The 23633-nt window shown below is 40.7% G+C and overlaps 1 protein-coding gene across 3 annotated transcripts in view; it reads right to left on the reverse strand.

Moving 5' to 3' along the window:
• The window catches only part of LOC137249167 (zinc finger protein 665-like), a 129266-nt gene that overhangs the window by 30459 nt on the left and 75174 nt on the right, over positions 1-23633 (reverse strand). For all 3 annotated transcript variants that reach the window (XM_067780454.1, XM_067780452.1, XM_067780453.1), the window contains 2 exons: positions 21891-22037; positions 21524-21811 (listed from right to left, as the gene is read on the reverse strand). In XM_067780454.1, the coding sequence (XP_067636555.1) occupies positions 21524-21811; positions 21891-22037 (435 nt within the window). The remainder of the gene's footprint in view (positions 1-21523; positions 21812-21890; positions 22038-23633) is intronic.

Consider the following 23633-nt stretch of genomic DNA (forward strand, 5'->3'; position numbering starts at 1 on the left):
CAGTATAAATAACATCAACTTCACAATTAGTCTTAAAACTGTTGGATACAAAGGTTGTAAACTTTGGACCCCGTAGACTTACCCTTGCAAAAGCCATGTTGTGAAAATTCAACTAATGAAGATACTCTAAAAGCAAGTTGTTTTGTGATAAGCGATTCAAGTCGCTTAGGAATAGTGTTGAGCTTAGCTATTCCTCTATAATTTATAACACACGTTCTACTTCCATTTTTATGCAGTGGTATTATGAATGATTCTTTCCACTTCTTGGGAAATATCTCTTGCTTCATTGAGGCATTGAAGAAACAGGCTAGAGGACGATATAAGTATCGAGTACAAGATTTCAGCACAAGTGACGGAATTTGATCCGGACCACCAGAGTAAGACATATTTAGACTTTCCAGGTGCGTTAAAACATCATCAGTACGTATAAATCGGACTACCTGGGAATTCAGGGGAGTGAATTTGAAAGGATAGTTCAATGGCGGTTAATCAGAGGTATTTGAATAATTAGATTCGAAGAAATCCGCGAACATATTTGCAATTTCGAAGCTATCGTTGAAAATGAGATCATTCAGCTTCATTGTAGAAGGAAAGCCTTTTATCTTCTTTTTCGAATTATCGAAGTGAAAAACGACTTAGGATTGTCAAAAATTTGGCTCTTAATCCGACTGATATAGTTCTTGTAACAACTTTTATTTAACGTGTTATACTTGTAATGTAAAATTGAGTAGGCGGCATAGGCAGTCATTGAATCAGATTGTTTGTATCGTTTGAATGACCGCGTCTTTTGATTTTTCAGGCTCTTCAGTTCTTTAGTGCTCCAAGCCGACGATGCTATTGGAGTGGTTTTGGACATAGGTATGCATTTTTGGAATATTTCGTATAAAACATTATAAAAATGAGATATACTCTCATCAATATCCCCATCGTATTCAGGCCAATTTATTTTCGACACTTCGAGTATTAATTTAGACCAGTTAGCTTTTCTAAACAGAAATCGGTGAGGTGTCTTTCGCGCAACATTGTAGGTAAGCTCAGATAGATTGTGAGATTCCATAAAAATCGCAAGAGCTGGCAGGGCAATGGGATCGCATCGATTTACAAAATAAATTGATGAATCGTCTGCAAAAATTAAATCCAAGCATTAACCAAATTTATTCTGAATGTTGTTCACTTGAAAAAGTCCAGCATCAGATAAGTCGTTCAGGAAGATAGCGCGAGAAGAAGGATTATTAGACTTAGATTTCGGAATTCTAGAAAAAAGCATTTATTATCCATTTATATAATTTAAAACTTGTTCGAAAAATATCTCCCATTGAATAGCAAAACAAGCATAACACTGAGTGGGAGAAAATGTTGGCAACATTTTTGATAATAGCTTAAATTTGAAGTCAGATTTTTCATATTGGTGTAGGTTTTTGAGATATTCGTGTCTAAAACTGCGAAAAATTACTTTTTCTGCTGTATCACAGGTCGAAAAAAATCTAAATAATTTTTTAATAAACGTGGTGCACCTGAATCTGGCGTCAAAACAGTTCCGGCCGAGATATTCGAATCTAAAAGTGCAAGAAAACACGTTTGTTAGGTATATTTGAGGTCAATTCTAGAGCACGGACTCGACCCCTGCGCAAAACCCAGTAAACTCAAAACACTTTCCCAGGTGACCAAAAACAGCAAATCTCCTAATCCAGAGTGTTATGTGGACCGTGCCTATTGGCTGATTTGCCAGGGAGTATTTTCGGAGCCTTTGAGTACTTTCGGCTGTATTTGAACGGAGACTTCCAGATACCGGGCCGCCTCGGGAAATAATCACGGTATTACGCAGCAAGTGGCGCTGTTGTGGCGGACGGTTTTTATCCCATTTTTAACATTAGACCGCTGAGCCCGCCTTGTCGGACAGGACCAAGATGAACTAAAAAACTTTAAAACAATGTAAGGATCAGAAGGAAAGAGCGAGAAGAGGAAATTACATCAGCGATGATTCCGACGTGCATAGCGATGATAGTGTGCAGTCAGTGCGCTCGGTAGAGGTGCGGTCTACTAGCCCGAACAAAGAATTAACGTTAGAACGGGAACAACGAGATAGGGAGCTTACGAGAACCCTCTCACAATATCGGGCAGCATTAAGAATTTGCAGCAAACCTCAAAATCTGCCAAGCGGATGATGGAAATATAAGTAATGGAAATATATGTACTTCAAAAGCTGCAATACAGGAAGAGAGACAAAATACAAATGTTAATATGCTAATGAATTTCTCAATTGTGTTGTAAGTGTAAAAATGAGATAAACAGGAATAGGCAAGAAAACAAGTACAAGTAGTATAGCCTAGTGGTTAAGGCAACTGCAGTTTGATCGTGTGATTCGCGGTTCGAATCTCGATGAAACCTTTGATATCATTACGAAATCGCCTGATGATGTTTACATAGCGGGTTTCGGTTCATGCTACGTAGATTGTATTGATAGATTGAAGCGGTAGCTGTAAGCGCCGTTTGGCTCGAGCAACAGCGGGCAGTTGATGTGCCCTGCTGGGCAGCATTGCTGTTAGAAGCTGGGGGAGGTACGCTTGAGAGTGAATCGCGGAACAGCAGGGAGCCAGCGGGTTAGGGTATCAGAATATATCCGCGGTAGGTATGCCTGTCGTAACAGGCGACTAAAATACCAGATTCAAGGGGCTGTGTAGCGCAACCCTTCAGGTTGCCAGCGCAATATATAGCTTCTCCAAACCCAATTGTCAACCTCACCTATCCGCGGCGAATCCTGTTTCACTAACAGACGAGGCTCTGGCGACCCCAAGCTCCTCATGGAATTTGGGGGTGGGGAGGGAGGTAATGTCCTGAAAGTTTAATGTGGCCACAGAAATCGTTCCCGAAATGGTCGGGCTAGCACCTAAATGGTGCTGTGGTACCGGACCGCAAAGGACCATCACATTGATAACACTCCCCAAAGCCTTCGGGGAGCAACTTTATCGCTACAACAACAACAACAACAGGGAGCCTCAAAGGGCGACGAACGTTGGGTTCTAACCAGAACAACCCGAACGATGCAACCATATTTTACACGTGACACACTGGCAAGAGTATGACTGTCTGAGATAAATCCTTTCCCAACATATGCTACAGAACCACAACCTGGACCGAGGTTTGGTTCAATACCTTCCCAGAGCAGGAAGGTATGGAGCAGCAGTGGGTGATGAAAAATCGCTTTGTGTATTCTAATAAGTTGTGTGGCTTAAACTCAGTTTAATATGGTTTATAAGACAGAGATTTTCTTTATTCGAATTAAAATTATATTCTTAAAAAAATATTGCTGATAAAAGTTTTTGCAGAGCAAAGAAAATATTAGTTTTTTGGACGTAACGTTTATTTCCAATCATGTTTTGAACATGACGCCTTGTAAAAGTGCGTTCAGTTTAATATGGTTTATAAGACAGAGCTTTTCTTTATTCGAATTAAAATTATATACTTAAAAAAATATTGTTTTTGGACGTAACGTTTATTTTCAATCATGTTTTGAACATGACGCCTTGTAAAAGTGCGTATGGTTTCGTTTCCTTTCTTCCTTTTCTTTTTTCTTTTCCCTTGTCTTCTCTTCTCTCTATTCTACTTTTTCTTAATTTTCCCTCCTTTCGTTTCCTTTTCATTCCTTTACTTTCGCTTGGTTCCGTTTCTTCCTGTCCTTTCATTGTTTTAGTTATTGACGTTAGAAAAAAAATAAAAGGCATTGTGAAAAGCAAATGAGTCTGTCTCGCTAGTTAAAAATATATTATTTTATTTTACTTTTTTTATTTTAAAAGTTTTAGTGAATTTTAGTTATTTTATTAAATTACTAGCCTTTACCCGCGGCCCCGTCCGCAAGGAGAAAATGAAATATGTGGGCTATTCACGTTAGCCTGCTTATAAAGTTATCTGTTTAAAATTTTTTTTCTGTCTAATGCATTTTATTTTTGTAATTGAGTAAAAAAAAGAACTTTATGAGGTGATTATAGTGTTAACTACTTTGTACTCTTTACTTTAATTTTTAAAATAATTTTAATTCACAAACAACTATTTGTTGGTATCACAAAAAATTTAAGAATAACGCTCTCAAATGTATACCCCCATGCAATTTTAATCAAAATCATAATTCAAATTACGAACAAAATTTAAACTGAAACGATCCATTATGACGGTGACGGATAATGGAACTATTATCAAACCTACTCGTCGCCTATTCATATTTGATAAATTCAATAAACTTAATTTTCTTATCGATACCGGCGCAGTTGTATCAGTTATTCCTTTTTCTAAATTTAAAATTTATAAAAGAAATTCGGATCTTACTTTGACTGCAGCAAACGGTTCTTCAATTGAAACTTTCGGTACAAAACTACTTAAAATTGATTTAGGTTTAAGAAGAGATTTTGAATTTCCATTCATTATTGCGAATATTGATACACCAATTTTAGGAGCAAACTTTTTAGAAAAATTCGGAATTATTGTCAATATTAAAAAAAAAGAAATAATGGATTCTACTACAAAAATTAAAGTTACTGGATCTTCTGGATTTTCTGATATTTTCTCACTCAAAATTCCTATTGTCGAAAATAAGTTTTCAAAATTACTTAATGAATTTCCATCTATTACCTGTGAGCCAGATTATACTAAAAAAGTTAAACACCATACGGTTCACAGGATAGAAACAAAAGGTATTTTACCATTTTCGAAACCCAGACGTCTTGATCCAATCAAACTTAAAATTGCTAAAGCTGAATTTGAATTTTTAGTTAAAACGGGTATATGCAGACCCTCAAATTCTCCTATTGCATCTCCACTTCATCTCGTTCCTAAAAAAGAACCAAATGATTGGAGACCTTGCGGAGACTATCGAAGACTTAATTTTATTACTACACCAGATCGGTATCCTTTACCACATATTCACGATTTAACAATTGATTTAAAAAACAAACAATTTTTTTCCAAAATTGATCTTGTGCGTGCTTACCACCAAATTCCAATGGCAGAAGAAGACATTCATAAAACTGCAATAACTACCCCTTTTGGAATGTTTGAATTCGTAAGAATGCCTTTCGGTTTACGAAACAGTGCTCAAACTTTCCAACGCTTTATTAATGAAGTATTTTCTGATTTCGATTTTGTATTTACATACATTGATGACATTCTTATTGCCAGTGATAATGAAGATCAACATATAAATCATTTAAAATCAGTTTTCAAAAGACTTGAAGAATATAATTTAAATATCAAACCTTCAAAATGTACTCTCGGTGTAAATAAATTAAATTTTTTAAGTTACGAAATTTCAGGCGAAGGTATTAAACCATCTTTAGATAGAATTGAAATCATAACAAATTTTGAAAAACCAATTTCTATAAATAAATTACAAAAATTTTTAGGTATGATAAATTACTATCACAGATATATTAAAATGTTAGCAACAGAACTTAGTCCTCTGCATGAAATGTTAACACATGCAATTAAAAACAAACTCAAACAATTAAATTGGACAAATGAAACCACAACAGCTTTCGAAAATGTTAAAAAACTTTTTGCTAAAAATACTTTACTTACACATTTCGACAAAAATGGTACTTTATCATTAGCAGTAGATGCATCAAATGTTGCTATTGGAGCAGTTCTTCAACAAACTAGCAATAACATACTAGAACCCTTAGCTTATTTTTCAAGAAAACTAACTACAACAGAAACTAAATATTCAACATTTGATCGTGAACTTTTGGCAATTTATAATTCAATTAAACATTTTAAACATTTTCTTGAAGGTAGAACTTTTACAATTTATACTGATCATAAACCTTTAATTCATGTTCTAAATTCTAAAGTAGATAGATCTCCTCGTCAACTACGTCATCTTGAATATATTGCTCAATTTACAAATGATATTCAATATATACGTGGAAAAGACAACATAGTTGCCGACACACTTTCCCGTATTCCAGAAATAAATGCAATTTCAACTCAAGATATAAATTTAGAAACTTTATATAAAGAACAGCAAACTGATACATTTTTACAAAAAACCATTTCTGATCCAAATTCTAAAAATAATTTAAAAGAAATTCATATTCCAATTATTAATTTAAACATATGGTGTGATGTTTCTGTACAACCTTTTCGACCTTATGTTCCAAATTCTATGAGAAGAATTATATTTGACAAAATTCACTCATTATCTCATCCAAGTATAAGAACAACTAGAAAATTAATTCAAAATAAATATTATTGGCCTAACATGCGCAAAGAGATTAACGATTGGACTTCATCTTGCATCAATTGTCAAAAATCCAAAATTTTAAGACATACTAAATCTCCTATCCAAAAAATTCAAATACCATCAGGCCGTTTTGAACATATTCATATGGATATTGTTGGACCTCTTCCAATTTCAAATGGAAATTATTATGTTTTAACAATTATTGACAGATTTTCACGTTGGCCTGAAGCTTATCCACTTAAAGATATTTCAACAAATACTATAGTAAAAACTTTTATTCAAAATTATATACCACGATTTGGTATACCATTAAATATTACAGTAGATCAAGGTTCACAATTCACCTCAAAATTTTTTACAGAATTAACTAAACTTTTAGGTTCTCATAAAATTCATACATCTCCTTACCATCCCCAAGCAAATGGCATGATAGAGAGATTTCATCGAACTTTAAAAGCAGCAATTATAGCATCAAACGACTCGGTTCATTGGTCTGACATTTTACCATTCATTCTACTTGGTTTACGAACTTCTATTAAAGAAGATTTAAAATGTTCATCTGCTGAACTTGTTTATGGCCAAACACTTAGAATACCTGGTGAATTAATTATTTCAAATAGTAATAAAGAACATGATTTTTCTAATGACGCTCTTCATAAAATAAGAGAATATTTTTCACTTGTTCGTTCTAAAGTTTTTCATCATAACAAAGAAAATGTTTTCGTTCCTAAACAATTAGAAAATTGTGAGTATGTTTTTGTTAAAGTTCTTCGTAAATCTAATTTAGAATCACCTTATGAAGGACCTTTTAAAGTTATATCTAAGAAACATAAAACATTTACAATTCAATACAATAATACTATTAAAAATATTTCAATTGATTTACTTAAACCAGCAAACATACTTATTAACACTAATTTAAATACAAATACATTAAACAACAAAAAACAAAAAAAGGTTACATTTAATATTAATTAATAATTTGTTTGTTTCAAATTTTCTTGGAGGGGGAGTAAATATAGTGTTAACTACTTTGTACTCTTTACTTTAATTTTTAAAATAATTTTAATTGAGTTTTCGTGTTAACTTAAAATTTTGAATAACTTCAAAAAAAGAAAATTCTAATTAGTTTGAAAATATCTAAACTCAAAAATAAACAAAAATAAATTTTATATTACAAACAAAAATAAAAGTTTTTTAAAATATCAACTTGAATGTTGATATAGTGATAACCTGATAGGATCCCAAAATGATAACGAAATTATCCAGAAAAAGCCACGAAATGACCCCGACGCTATCGCGGACGGATCCCGAAAACCATCCAGAAACGCCCCGGAAGTGTTTCCAAAAGTTCCCGAAGTAGTCCCAAAAAAACCCGAAATGACAACGACACGATTCTAGACTTATCCAGATAAACACACAGAAATGATGCCTGAAGGGTACCAAATTGATCCCGAAATAGTCCCGAAAAAGTTCCGAAATTACCCTGACGGGCTCCCGGACGGATCTCAGAAACCATCCAGAAAATATCCAGGAAGGGTCCCTAAATTATCCCGACTAACTCCAGAAAAAGTTCCGAAATGGCTCCGAGGGGATCCACGATGGATCGCTAAAACCATACAGAAATGATTCCGGAAGGATTCCAAAATGATCCCGAAATAGTCCGGAATTGACCCAGATGGGATCCCGCACAGATCCAGAAATGATCTCGGAAGGGTGCAAAAACTATCCCGGAAAAGTAACAAAAAATCCCGAAATGGCTCCTACGGCATCCCGGACGGATCCAGAAATGATCTCGGAAGGGTCCCCAAATGATCCCAAAATGGTCCCGAAATGACCCTGATGGATCCGGCAAACCATCAAGAAATTATGCCGAAAGGGTCCCAAAATGATCCCGAAATAATACAGAAAAAGTCACGAAACGACCCCTAGAGGATCCCCAAATGATCCCGTATTAGCCCCGAAAAGGTCCCGAAATAACCCCGACGGGATCCCGGACAAATCCCGAAAACCATCCAGAAATGATGCCGGAAGGAATCCCAAATGATTCCGTAAAAGTCCCGCATTGATTCCGACGGGATCCCGAACGGATACCGAAAATCGTCCAGAAGTGACGCCGGAAAGGTCCTCAAATGATCACTTAATAGTCCCGAAATGACCCTTAAGGGGCCATGGACGGATCCCATAAACCATCCAGAAATGATCCCGATATATTCCTGAAGAAGTCCCGAAATGACCCTGACGGGATCTCGAACGCACCCCTAAATGACCCTGACGGGATCCCGGACAGATCCCGAAATCCATCCAGAAATGATCTTGGGAGGGACCCCAAATGATCCCGAAAAAGTCCCGCAATGATTCCGAGGGGATCCTGATCGGATACCGATAACCATCCAGAAGTGATGCCGGAAAGGTCCTCAAATGATCACCTAATACCAAAATGACCCTGACGGCATCCCGGACTGATCCTGAAAGCCATCTCTAAATGATCCCGAAAAATCCATCCAGAAATGATCTTGGGAAGGTCCCAAAATTATCCCGAAATAGTCTCGGAAAAGTTCAGAAATTACCCTGACGGGTTCCCGGACGAATCCTGAAAGCCATCTCTAAATGATCCCGAAAAAGTCCCGAAATGACCCTGACTGGACCCCGAAAGGATCCCGAAAACTATCCAGAAATGATGCCGGAAATGTCCTCAAATGATCACCTAATAGTTCCGAAAAGACCCTGACGGGATCCCGAACGGATCCCGACAACTATCTAGAAATGATGCCGAAAGGGCCCGCAAATTATCCCGTATTAATCGAGAAAAAGTCCCGAAATGAACCCGACGGGATGCCGGACGAATCCCAAAAATCAGCCAGAAATGATGCCGGAAGGGACACCAAATGATCCCGAAAAAGTCCCGCAATAATTCCGACGGGATCCTGAGCGGATACCGAAAACCATCTAGAAGTGATGCCGAAAAGGTCCTCAAATGATCACCTAATAGTCCCAAAATGACCCTGACGGCATCCCGGACAGATCCCGAAATCCATCTAGAAATGATCTTGGGAGGGTCCCAAAATTATCCCGAAATAGTCTGGGAAAAGTCCAGAAATTACCCTGACGGATACCGGACGAATCCTGAAAACCAATCTTAAATGATGCCGAAAAAGTCCCGAAATGACCCTGATGGGATCCGGAAAGGATCCCGAAAACTATCCAGAAATGATGCCGGAAATGTCCTCAAATGATCACCTAATAGTTCCGAAAAGACCCTGACGGGATCCCGAACGGATCCCGACAACTATCCAGAAATGATACCGAAAGGGCCCGCAAATGATCCCGTATTAGTCGAGAAAAAGTCCCGAAATTACCCCGACGGGATGCCGGACGAATCCCAAAAACCATCCAGAAATGATTTTGGAAGGGACCCCAATGATCCCGAAAAAGTCCCGCAATTATTCCGACGGGAATCTGAACGGATACCGAAAACCATCCAGAAGTGATGCCGGAACAGTCCTCAAATGCTCACCTAATAGTCCCAAAATGACCCTGAGGGCATCCCGGACAAATCCCGAAATCCATCCAGAAATGATCTTGGGAAGGTCCCAAAATGATCCCGAAATAGTCTCGGAAAAGTCCAGAAATTACCCTGACGGGTTCCCGGACGAATCCTGAAAGCCATCCTTAAATGATCCCGAAAAAGCCCCGAAATGACCCTGACGGGATCCCGAAAGGATTCCAAAAACTATCCAGAAATGATGCCGGAAAGGTCCTCAAATGATCCCCTAATAGTTCCGAAATGACCGTGACGGGATCCCGAACGGATCCCGACAACTATCCAGAAATTATGCCGAAAGGGTCCGCAAATGATCCCGTATTAGTCGAGAAAAAGTCCCGAAATGATCCCGACGGGATCCCGGACGAATACCAAAAACCATCCAGAAATGATGCCGGTAGGTATCCCAAATGATCCCGAAATGACCTCGTCGGCATCCCGGACGGATACCGAAAATTATCCAGAAATGATGCCGGAAAGGTCCACAAATGATCCCCTAATAGTCCCGAAATTACCCTAATGGGATCCCGGATGGATCCCGAAAATCATCCAGAAATGATGCCGGAAGAGCCCCCAAATGATCCCGAAAAAGTCCCCAAATGACCCCGACGATATCCCGGACGGATCCCGAAAACCATCCAGAAATGATGCCGGAAGAGCCCCCAAATGATCCCGAAAAAGTCCCCAAATGACCCCGACGAGATCCCGCACAGATCCCGAAAACCATCCAGAAATGATGCCGGAAGAGCCCCAAATGATCCCGAAAAAGTCCCCAAATGACCCCGACATACTCCAGAAAAGGTTCCGAAATGGCTCCGAGGGAATCAACTACGGATCGCGAAAACCATACAGAAATGATTCCGGAAGGATCCCAAAATGATCCCGAAATAGTCCGGAAATGACACAGATGGGATCCCGCACAGATCCAGAAATGATCCCGGAAGGGTCCAAAAACTATCCCGGAAAAGTAACAAAAAATCCCGAAATGGCTCCTACAGCATCCCGGACGGATCCAGAAATGATCTCGGAAGGGTCCCCAAATGATCCCAAAATTGTCCCGAAATGACCCTGATGGATCCGGCAAACCATCAAGAAATTATGCCGGAAGGGTCCCCAAATGATCCCGAAATAAAACAGAAAAAGTCACGAAACGACCCCTAGAGGATCACCAAATGATCCCGTATTAGCCCCAAAAAAGTCCCAAAATGGCCCTGACGGGATCCCGAAAGGATTCCGAAAACAATACAGAAATGATGCCGGTAGGTATCCCAAATGATCCCGAAATAGTCCCGAAATGACCTCGTCGGCATCCCGGACGGATCCCGAAAATTATCCAGAAATGATGCCGGAAAGGTTCCCAAATGATACCCTAATAGTCCCGAAATTACCCTAATGGGATCCCGGACGGATCCCGAAAACCATCCAGAAATGATGCCGAAAGGGTTCCCAAATGATCCCGTATTAGTCGCGAAAAAGTCCCGAAATGACCCCGACGGGATCCCGGACGGATCCCGAAAACTATCCAGAAATGATGCCGAAAGGGTTCCCAAATGATCCCGCATTAGTCGCGAAAAAGTCCCGAAATGACCCCGACGGGATCCCGGACGGATCCCGAAAACCATCCAGAAATGATGCCGGTTGAGCCCCAAAATGATCCCGAAAAAGTCCCCAAATGACCCCGACGAGATCCCGGACGGATCCCGAAAACCATCCAGAAATGATGCCGGTAGAGCCCCCAAATGATCCCGAAAAAGTCCCCAAATGACCCCGACGATATCCCGGACGGATCCCGAAAACCATCCAGAAATGATCCGGAAGAGCCCTCAAATGATCCCGAAAAAGTCCCCATATAACCCCGACGAGATCCCGCACGGATCCCGAAAACCATCCAGAAATGATGCCGGAAGGGTCCCCAAATGATCGCGAAATAGTCCCGAAATGATTCCGGAATAGTCCCGAAAATGTTCCAAAATAACCCCGACGGGATCCCGGACGGATCCCGTAAACTATACAGAAATGATCCCGGAAGAGTCCCAAAATGATCCCGAAATAGTCCTGAAAAAGTTCCGAAATTACCCCGGCGTAATCCCGGACCGATCCCGAAAACCATCCAGAAATGATCCCGGAAGGGTCTCGATATGACCCTTACGGGATTACAAATAAGGTGAAGCTAATTATAAAACCATGTTAATAAGGCAGCAGGCGCATTGGAGCGAATAAAAAGTTAGATAGAAACATACAGGTAAAGCTAATAAAAGCGTGCTAATAAAATAATTGATGGAGGGCGGATGGCGGGAGTAGAGGAGAGGACCACTGATCGTTCCTCCAAAATTGTCTAGATCTCGTTCTGTATGTACCAGATACCAAAAACTATTGATTTAGGAGAAAATTTAGATTGAGTTATAACAATTTATAGATTTTACACCAGAGGGGGAGATAAAGGGGGGCGGGCGGAGGGTGTCACTGCTTACTTTGTAAGCCCTCGACTTATTTGACCCCTTGATCTGTGATATTGGTGAAGGCCAGTATACGTAAAGTTATAATGTGTAAAAATTATGAAAAATTATTTCTCGAAGGGTCGTGGGACCCCCACTCCTCTTTCCATGTTCGAAAAAAATTTCGCTAGTAGACTACTGTCTGTGTCCCAAATTTCATCAAAATCCGTGTAGCCATTCTGGCGTGATTCAGTCGCAAAGACGAAAAAATATAATAATTAAATTATAACTGTTCCTAGGGGGCGGGGACCACGCCCCTTTTGAAAAATATATAGCTAGTAGATCCTTCTAGACTATTGGCTATATGTGTGCAAAATTTCATCCAAATCGGTCCAGCCGTTCTTGCGTTATTGAGTCACAAAGACAAACGTCTGGACAAACATCCAAACATCCAAACATCTAAACATCCAAACATCTTAACATCCAAACTTTCCCATTTATAATATATATTAGATTATACTTTATTATGACAGAAAAACTCAAAAGAGTTAAACATACTAGCTGTCATTAGACCTATTCCTTAACCGCCAAAGATTTCATCATGATTTGAAATTCGATTATCCCCATTGTAAATCTTAACAAGTAGCGGAACTAAGAGCTGATCGCTCAAAATTAGCACACACACAAACATCACTAATGGCCATATTACGAAAATCTCAGAAATTTCAAGTTAAATTTTTAAACAGCGATAAAATGTGATCATTTTGGAATATATAGCACTTAGGACACCTTATTTGCAATACTTAAGAGAAACTATTTGCTTATATTCAAGTATTTAGTTATTTTTTCTACATTTATCTGTTATATTGAAACATAAATTGAAGGTATATTGATGCAATGCAACTCCTCTTCCTGGTTCTTCATTCCACTCCATTCCACTGCCTTCCACTCTACTCGTAACATCACGTCAATTTAAGGTGGCAAACTATATAGTAAACAATGATCCTCCCCTTGCTGAGATTCGAATTCGAGTTGTGGTATTTCTAATCCCACAGCCCAGACATTAAAAAAAAAAATATTACTAATGCATAAGATGAACAGACATTAATATCCAAGGTCTATTTTATTTTAGTTTATTGTTTTATTTTTTTTATTAACTAACAAAATAGTACACAAAATTGTTGCAACCAACAAAACGAATAAATATTCCAACTTGAATATTATGTTGTTGTTGTAGCAGTGGTTCGCCCCATCTAATAGGCGTTACCACTCACAAATTGTCATCAATATTCTCTAACGAGAGTCCAAGGAAACTTGCAATTTCAACAGGGGTGGGACAAGAGTGAGAGGGGTGTTAGAGACGTTGGTTCCACATTGCATACCACTCCTAACTCGAAACTGTCCCAGTTCGGCAGATTTAGCTATCATGAGCGCAGGTCTAGTAACCTGTGTCAACTGGCAACCAATGGTAACATTGGCATTTGACCACCTACCCATACTCCTTTCGCTCGAGCGATCTGCCGACTTCATCACCACCGAAAAACGCACTTTCCATCAACGTTAAGAAAGGAAAGTGGGATGATTACAAATCTTATACTGACATTCGCTTCGCTGCCCTCCCTATCCCGACTGATGTCCGTCAAGGGGAGCATTCATTTCGCAAGGTCATTGAACCCGCTTCCGCTCATTTTATTCCCGCCGGAAGAATCCCGAAAATCCGGCCACATTTTCCGGCGGGGGCCGTAACTCTAGCGAGAGAACTTGGCCTTATAAGACGGCACGACCACGACAACACCCAAATAAGGAATATAAAGCAACGCATCAGATTGGTTGTGGATGAACACAAGCGGGCGAAATGGAAGGAGCACTTTAAGAATTGTAACATCTCTGCTCACCTTAAAGTCCCTATCGAACACAACCAAGCGCAATGACGAAATTTCCATTGCCTTTGGCGATAAAGTGCTGTCGCCTGCGATAAAATGCGCGGGCGCTTTTTGCCGACAATATGTAACGCATTCTACCGTTGACAAAGTCAGACGGCGGGCCAACAGACGCGCACACGGGCATAAATACTTTACTTACTTACCAACAAGGCGCGCCAGTCGCTCCTTCGCTCCGCCAACTGGCGCCAATTGGTCACACCAAGGGAGTTTAAATCGTTTTCCACCTGGTCCTTCCAACGGAGTGGGGGACCAATTACCACCACCGCCAGAGGTTGAAGACGCATAGTCATGCCGATGCTTAAAAACATAGGCAAAGAGGGATTTAATTATCTAGCGAATGCGTCCAACTTGTTCCTGCCCACCTTCGGTATCCCCGAAAAATGGAAAATGGCCAGGGTGGTACCGCTATTAAAGCCTGGGAATCCAGCTAACATAGGCAGTCGGGTCTATGTACCGGAGCGACTCGGCATTTTTCCCGACCATGGACTGTCATTTCAGTGTAACCCCATTTAATTTGTTGCGTCCCTCCCACAAATTGTCATCCTCCCAGCAGCGAAACTGCTCCATATTCTCTTGCTCCGGGAAGTTATCGAACCCAATGCGGGCCGCCTCCTGACCCCGGTCCTGAGAAATGTTTTTGCTGCATCTGCCGGAAAAGAATCTTTTTAGGACGGTTATACTCTTGTCAGTGTGTCTCGTGTAAGGGATGGTTGCATCGGACAGGTTGTTGTGGTCTAGATCCCAAAACTAGACGTCCACGTAACTTCTATAAATCGTATGGGGCTCCTTGCTGCTCACGCCCAAGGGCGTCCCGTAGTCTACGCCGATGCAAACCTAGAAGTCATCAACATCTACATCCCTCCTTCCACCTGTTGCCCCAGTGGATACCGCCTTAATATCAGCGCCTTACTCACTGGCAACAATCGCATTTCCCTAGGCGATTTCAATGCCCATCACGATCCATGGCATTCCAACTTGCGGGCGGACAGTAGGGGTGAGATGTTGGTGGATCAAATTGAAGAAACGACGTTCTGCACAATAAACGGAGACGCCCCCACACGTATGGTAGGAAGCTGTCATAGTTCGCCGGATATATCAATCGTGAGCGCAGAACTCGTAAACTGCGTCAACTGGCAGCCGATGGTAACACTGGCATCCGACCACCTGCCTATACTTCTTTCGCTCGGGCGTACCGCCGACTTCATCGTCACAGAAAAATGACCTTTCATAAACTTTAAAAAAGGAAAGTGGGACGAATACAAATCCTTTACAGACAACTGCTTTGCTGCCCTCCCTATCCCGACTGATGCCCGAAAAGGGGAGCGTGCTTTCCGCAAGGTCATGGAATCCGCCTCAGCTCGCTGCATTCCCGCCGGTAGAATTCCCGAAATTCGGCCCCATTTTCCGGAGGAGGCCGCAAATTTAGCGAGAGAACGTGACCTTATAAGACAGCTCGATCCCGTCGACCCTCCCCCAGCGGGTTAGGGGATCAGAATATACCCGTGATAGATATGCCTGACGTAAGAGGCGTCTAAAATACCAGATTCAAGGGGCTGTGTAGCGCAACCCTTCAGGTTGCCAGCGCCATATATAGCTTCCCCAAACCCAATTGTCAACCTCACCTATCCGCGGCGAATCCTGTTTCATTAACAGACGAGGCTCTGGCAACCCCAAGCTCCTCATGGAACTTGGGGTGGGAGGGAGCTGTTGGCCTGAAGGTTTAATGTGGCCACATAAATCGTTCCCGAGATGGTCGAGCTAGCACCTTAATGGTGCTGTGGTACCGGAGCGTACCGGATCTGTATTCGGCAAAGGACCATCACATCGATAACACTCCCCAAAGCCTTCGGGGAGCAACCTTATCGCTACAACAACAACAACATCCCGGCGTCCCCCAAATAAGGGATATAAACCAACGCATCAGATTACTTGTGGATGAATACAAGCGGGTGAAATGGGAGGAGCACCTAAGCGGTTGTAACTTCTCTGCTGGTGTAGGTAAACTTTGGTCCACCGTAAAGTCCCTATCGAATCCGTCTAGGCACAATGACAAGGTTTCCATCGCCTTTGCCGATAAAGTGCTGTCGGATGCGAAAAAATGCGCGAGCGCCTTCCGCCGACAATATATAATGCATTTTACGGTCGACAAAGATAGACGGAGGGCCAACAGACACGCACATAAACATAAATTCAGCGCGTCACCAAATTACCATTACCGCCAAAGAGGTTGAGGATGCCATCGGTCATGCTAAACCATCCAAAGCAGTGGGCCCAGACGGCATAGCCATGCCGATGCTTAAAAGCCTAGGGAAAGGGGGTTTCAAATATTTAGCGCATGTCTTCGACCTGGCTCTTTCCACCTTTGTCATTCCCGAAAAATGGAAAATGGCTAAGGTGGTCCCGCTACTAAAGCCTGGGAAACCAGCTAACATAGGAGTCATATCGCCCGATATCTCTCCTATCGCCAGTAGCCAAGACGCTTGAAGCCATTTTGCTACCCTACTTCAAAGCAAATTTGCAGCTAGCCTCTCATCAGCATGGCTTCAGAAAACTCCATAGCACCACCACCACGCTAGATGCCATTAGCACCCAGATAAATTGCGGTTTAAATCAAAACCCCCACCATAGAACAGTACTCGTTGCGCCAGACCTATTAAAAGCTTTTGATACGGTCAACCATGGCACGTTACTGCAATACCTGGAAGGGTCTACCCTTCCCCCATGTCTTAAAAGGTGGGCCGCAAATTATTTGGGTGGTCGGCATCGGTGCAATTTAGAAACGAAACATCTAAACCAAGGAGAGTTAAACAAGGGGCGGTGTCCTATCCCCACTGTTGTTTAACTTCTACATATCAAAGCTACCTTCACCACCAGAAGGAGTTACTATCGTTTCCTACGCCGATGACTGCATAATAGTGGCCTCACCTCGCGAAACCTGCCATTATCACCGAATAAATCATCGGCGACCTTATTTACGACGTGGACGTCCCACATGTCGACCATTTTGAACATCCACGTAGATGGCACTACGCTACCGACTGTCTTCACCCCAAAATCTTGGGCGACGTTTGATCAGGATTTACATTTTGGTGAGCATGCAGCCGCAATTGTACCGAAAAACCAGAGACGCAATAAAATCCTCAAATCTCTTGCTGGCAGTATTTGGGGAAAATATAAAGAAACGCTCATTACCACTAACAAAGCAATTGGCCAGCCGATTGCATGATTGCATGCTACGCGCCACGCCTAGACTACCCAATGGAAAGAAGGTACAGGCCTGCCAAAATACTGCCCTTAGAACCGCGACGGGTTGTCTACTTATGTCGCCAGAATCTACATAATGAGGCGAGAATACTCCCCATTACGGAGAGAAATGAAGAGCTGACCAAACAGTTCCTGTTGAATACCCAGAAACCTGGGCATCCCAACAGACATCTGATTGATGAGCCAACACCGCCCATGGGCTTAAGGTGTCATCTCCGTAAGCATTATTAGGAATTACGGCACCTGAGAACTCAGCCGTATGAAACCAAAAACCGCAAGCAGGTCCTCAGTGAACTCCACAAACAAGCGTCGGACCTCTATGCCAGGAATTGCCTGGTGAATCCTGTACTCAAAGAACAATACCCTAAACTTGCAGAAGAGTAACGCGCAGTCCCTAGGGAAACGCGTGTCACTCTAGCTCAACTTCGATCTGGATACTGTAACAGGTTAAACTCTTACCTATCGAGGATCAACCCTGACATAAAAAACATATGTCCTGCTTGTAACGTGTCCCGAGATGACACCAACCATCTCTTCAAATGTATTGTGGAACCAACGCCTCTAACACCTCTCTCATTATGGTCCACCCCTGTTGAAACAGCAAGTTTCCTTGGATTCCCGTTGGAGGATATTGATGACAATTTGTTATGGGACGCACCTATTGGATGGGGCGAAGCACTGCTACAACAACAACAACTACAAAGAAACGTTGCTAACCACTTACAAAGCAATTGGCCGGCCGCTCATGAGCTACGCGTCACCAGTCTGGTCGACTGGTCTTAAAAATACACCCTGGAAAAGGCTAAAGACCTGTCAAAATGCTGCAATCAGAACTGCCATCGGATGTCTCCTTATGACCCCCGAACACCATCTACATAGTGAGGCCAAAGAGCTCAACATTAAAGAGCACATCGAAATGCTGAGCAAGCAGTGATCTAGCACCGCCTCCACGGGGATTAAGGGAACGCCTCCTAAAGCACTATGACGAGATCCGGCACCTGCCAACACAGTCGTTTGATCCTGGCAAGCATAAGCCGGCCCTTTGCAAAATCCACACAGAATCGGTAAACGCCTTTTGTCAGGACGCACCCGGTGAACCCCGTTATTAATATGCAATATCTCACCCTTGCAGAAGAAGAAAGCACATTACCAAGGGAGACACGAGTCACCCTGGCCCAACTTCGTTCTCGATACTGTAACAGGTTAAACTCTTACTTGTCCAGAATCAACCCCGACATACGTAATGTAGGTCCTGCATGCGGTGTGTCCCCACATGACACCAACCATCTTTTCAATTGTAATGTGGAACCTACGCCTCTAACACCAATCTCCATATGGTCCGCCCATTGTTGAAACAGCCAGTTTCCTTGGACTCCCGTTAGAGGACTTTGATGGACTATGTTTCCCTTGCTAGAACTTTTTTCAACCGTATTGTTTCGCTGGAGCACACTCGTCCCGACACGCTTCGCTTTCCGCGGCCTTTGCTAGCTTAAACATTTCTTCTACCTGTCTTCTTAGAAGACTCAGCTCATTGCTCTTCCATGGCGGCTTTGCTTTTCCTCTGAATCTTCTTAGAGGGCATGCTCTGTTATACGCAGTAATAAGCGTCCTTGTTAGGAATTCGTTGGACTCCTCCAGTTCTTCCACATGGGAACCTCTTTGGGTTGTCCCAATTTTGTTTCTACCTGTTTCTTGAATTTCGTCCAGTTCTTTGACCTAGGGTTTATAAAGATTCCTCCCTTCTCTACCCTCTTTAGGGGGATGCTGAAGCTGCTATACGCATGATCGGAGAAGGATGGTCTATCAAGAACCATCCAAACATACCTTGATATATCACGGTCGGAGCTCAATGTAATATCAAGAACGTTGCTGGATGTTGGACCAATGTATGTAGGAACACTTCCCCCTTTGGCTATCTGCAAATAGGATTGCAGGATGTAACAAAATAGAGATTCGCCTCTCTCATTCGTATCTCCTCCTCCCAAGCATAGTGGTGCGCATTTGCACTCCATCGGTGGAACCTCCTTAGCATGGGTCATGTAGCAGGATGCTAGGATAAATGCCTGCTTATTCTTTTGCTCAACGGCCACCACTACGAGATCCTCAGTAGTGTAATTAGGTAGCAAAGATGAATGCAGCTGTTTCCTTACCATGACTACACCTCGCACCCGTCCCGTGGTTGCAGTACCGAGGTTTTCTCGCAGCACACCTTTTAAACTGACTTCGACCTACTTCTACCTCCTCACGAGCACATTCCAAGCGCTCGATCTCCACTTCTGTTGGGTCGATCACTGCTCCCAGGCATTGGACAATTCTTAGTGCTGCACGGTACTGCGAGAGAGCTCTCTTACTTCCTCTGATCCGTACCCTTCTCCACTCTACTACTTCGTTTTCATTTGTATGTTTTTCCAACACGGAGTTCATTGAATCAGCATTACACTCGCTCCCCGAGTCCAACGCATCGCTTAATGCGGTTTTGTCGTCCTTAGCTTGCGACTCAGTCTTCCCCTTATTATCGTCCTTATTACAATAAGGTAATGAGTCATTCATCTTGTTTGTACGATCACCTGCCCGACAAGGCAGGCTTTGCGGTCCAGTATTATATACGTCCGCCATAGTAGCGCCCTTCACTATGGTAAGGCCATCAATACTTCCCGAGGTGGCCCGGTATCGGGAAGGCTGCGTTCGATTACAGCCGAATTTATCCCCTGGCTGCAAATCGTTCAATAGACACGGTCCGCATAACACCATGGATTAGAGGGTTGGCAGTTCTTGGTCACCGACATCCCGCCCGACTTATGGCATTTAAAAAAATTAAAAATTATTTTAGTTAGAAACAAATTTTTCTAAACGGGGTCGCCCTCGGTGGTGCTTTCGCATGGTGTATTTCTGCCATGAAAAGCTTCTCAGTAAAAGTTCATCTGAATTGCAGATGCCGTTCGGAGTCGGCATAAAATATGAACGTCTCGTCCCCCAATTTGTAAGGAAAATTAAAAATAGCACGACGCTAATTGGAAGAGAAGCACGGCCTAAATCTCCTCTGAGGTAAAACGAGTCAAGTATTTTTTTATGGCACTAAACGTTTTGTGGAGGGAATAGCTAAATAGACTGGGATCAGAACTGGTAGCGTTATTACGTATCATGTTTATATTGCAAATTTTGTTAAGATTAAAACTGTAAGCACCTTTTTTTAATAAGTCGGGGTCTTTAGCACAAGCATAATTTCCAAGTTGAGATTCCTAGTGTGAAGGTCTCTAGGGTCGGGTTATCTCGCTAGGTCACGTTCTCTTGCTAGGTTTGCAGCTTCGGCCGGGAAGTGTGGTTTGATTTCAGGTATTCCACCGGCTGGAATGAATATTGTCGAAGCTGAACTGATGGCTTTCTTTAACAAGAACTTAGCAGATGTGATATACATAGGCTGCTGAACTGTATTTTTAAATCGTACTTTTATATGAGAAGCAACAGCAAAGCATTCATGAGGGTTTTCAAATCATAGCACGTTCGACTTCTTTATAATTTTTCCAATATAAAAATATTATCCGTCAAATAAACTTCAAGCGGATGCAGTGTAGGTTAAAATTGAGATTAAATAAGTCTCAAAATTTAAAGGTTGACATGGAGACGTAGTGAAAATGATATCGCATATTTGATTAAGTTTACCTAAAGCGCGGTATCCAGATCATAATGCATGAAAACCGCATCTTTTTAACGAAATTTTGTGAAGGAAATGGTAAATAAAATTGATATTTTTAAATAAAATTCCTTCAAGCCATGCTGACAAGGGAAAAATAAAAATTTGTTGAGTGTTTTCTTATAATTTGGGTCCGTATCGTGTAATACGATCACGTATCGAAAAACGCTTTCACTCAAACAACAAATATGATTTTGTCAAGCTATTCGTAAAAATTTGAATAAATTGTAATTAGTACACGTAGCCGCTTTTAGCATATTTCCATAATCCAATCCACCATTTAAGAGATATTGCGATGAATTGTTTTCGATCACGGATCGTATAACACGATATCGGCCCTGGATTCCGCGCTTTACGGAGTAATTAACCTTAATATAAGATCACAGTCTACGGAGTTTATGAATCCCATTTTACCTATTTACTTTCAATTTAGCCTCTTCTTCCCTTAAAGCTGTCATATTTCGCTCACGCGTCTCTGGATCTTCGTCTTTATGCGTACCTGAGTGTAATCGTACCTCCGAAACCAAACGAAAAGCTAAGGGACAAAACTTACATCTGTGTACATTATCACCCATATGAATACGTAAATGCGTATGCAGTAGTCTTTTTATCGTAAAGCACCGTTCGCAGTATTTGCATTTATATGGTTTTTCACCGGTATGAGTACGCATATGCTGCCTTAGGGATGTAGCTTGTGCAAATCTATTTAATACAGGCAGAAAATTAAGTTTGAAAAAATTTGGTGAAATATATTAGGACGAGGATTTTTATGATAACTTACCGCATTTCACAAAAACCACAGTTATGGGGCTTTTCGCCGCTATGAATTATTTTATGTAGATTTAAGACCGGTTTTGTTTTAAAATGTTTGCCACAAATATCGCACTGGTATTGGTATTGTTCGTTATTGTCCCGTATGTTTTTGTATCTGGAAAAAAAAAAATCACAGGTAATCAAGACAATTAAAAAAAAAAAAAAAGATCGCGAGTTTGAATCGAGCCCAAGGCCTAACAATAAATAGTTTTTTATTTTTAAATTAGAATAGAAGAAATATATGAAGGCAAATAAACAACCGCTGTGATAGCTGAATGCTTATAGCAGCGGCGCCTAAACGTTGCCGTTGAAGGAATTTAGCAGTTCCCGCAATTGATCTATACAACGAGCTTTGGCAGTTGTCTAAATTTTTTCTTTCTTCTATTCTAATTTAACATTTTTTCAGTTAAAAACAAAAATATAATATAACAATAATAACGATAAAATAATTATTGTTAGGCCTTGAGCTCGATTCAAACTCCCGATCTTACAAATCAGTAGGCCGATATAACAACAAAAATTGTAAAAAAAAAAAGTTAATTTTTTGATATTAAAAGGAAGCGATGATTCGAATTTTGTAACTAAACTAACAATTATTTGACTACTTAAAAGTCGAGTAAGTTTCAACTTGAACAGGGTCTTAAAAAAACTTTTTAGCATTTTTAAAGAACATATTATAGCGTTTTCTTTTCTGGCTAAAGTGTTACGTTTTTTGTACGCCGCGCAAGGGCTGTTGTTCTATTCTAAAAAACAAGCAACGCCTTTACGGGGTATTTCGTTCTTGTGTGAAAATTGTTGCCTGCTCGCAAAGCAAAAGCGTTACATTTGTACCCTGTATAAAATGGCGGTGTGGAACTCTGTGAAACTCTCAATTCGCTCTTAAGTTCCACATATACTCTGTTAATATGAGTGAATATGGTGAGTTGAAATGTTCTTTGTATGCACTATAAATGTTGAAAATTTTCTGGGGTAGGAGTAACTCTATTAAGGCTTTACCATTTACTTAGGCAACAATTTATTTCAGAAAAGAAAACGCTATTAAAAACTATAAAAAACATATAATAATAACTATAAAGTTCACTGTGAAAAAATAAAATCGCCTACTCAATATTTCCTATAAAAAATTACTTTCAGAACATAATTGAAATATATTTAAAACTATCAGTTCGCTTTATGGTCCAGTCATATTGAGATTTGATCCTTAATTTACTCTTTTATATGTTAAACACATTTACACTGCGCAAAGTCCCTTCTAATTTGGGCTTGTTAATTTACCAACTGGAAGTTTATATATCATATTATAACAAAATATCTACACCTTTTCAGTTCAGAAAATTACAATTCAAATTAGAATTTACAATTCAAGTTCAGAAATTTACAATTCAAGTTCATACAATTACAATTAAAGTTCAGAAATTCCAATTTAAATTCAGAAATTTTCAATTCAAATTCAGAAAATTACAATTCAAGTTCAGAAATTCCAATTTAAATTCAAAAATATCCAATTCAAGTTCAGAAATTTCCAATTAAAGTTCATAAAATTACAATTTAAATTCAGAAAATTGTAATACAAGTTCAGAAAATTACAATTCAAGTTTGCGTTTCAAGTTCAGAAAATTTATCAGGTATTTTTTCTTTCATCCAATGGAAATAAGGTAAAACGAAGGAAGCATTGGACTTCTTAACTAGTTTAAATAAATTTCGCGAGATA

The sequence above is a fragment of the Eurosta solidaginis genome, chromosome 4 (assembly GCF_040869045.1).
Source record: "Eurosta solidaginis isolate ZX-2024a chromosome 4, ASM4086904v1, whole genome shotgun sequence".
In the NCBI taxonomy this organism is placed as follows: domain Eukaryota; kingdom Metazoa; phylum Arthropoda; class Insecta; order Diptera; family Tephritidae; genus Eurosta; species Eurosta solidaginis.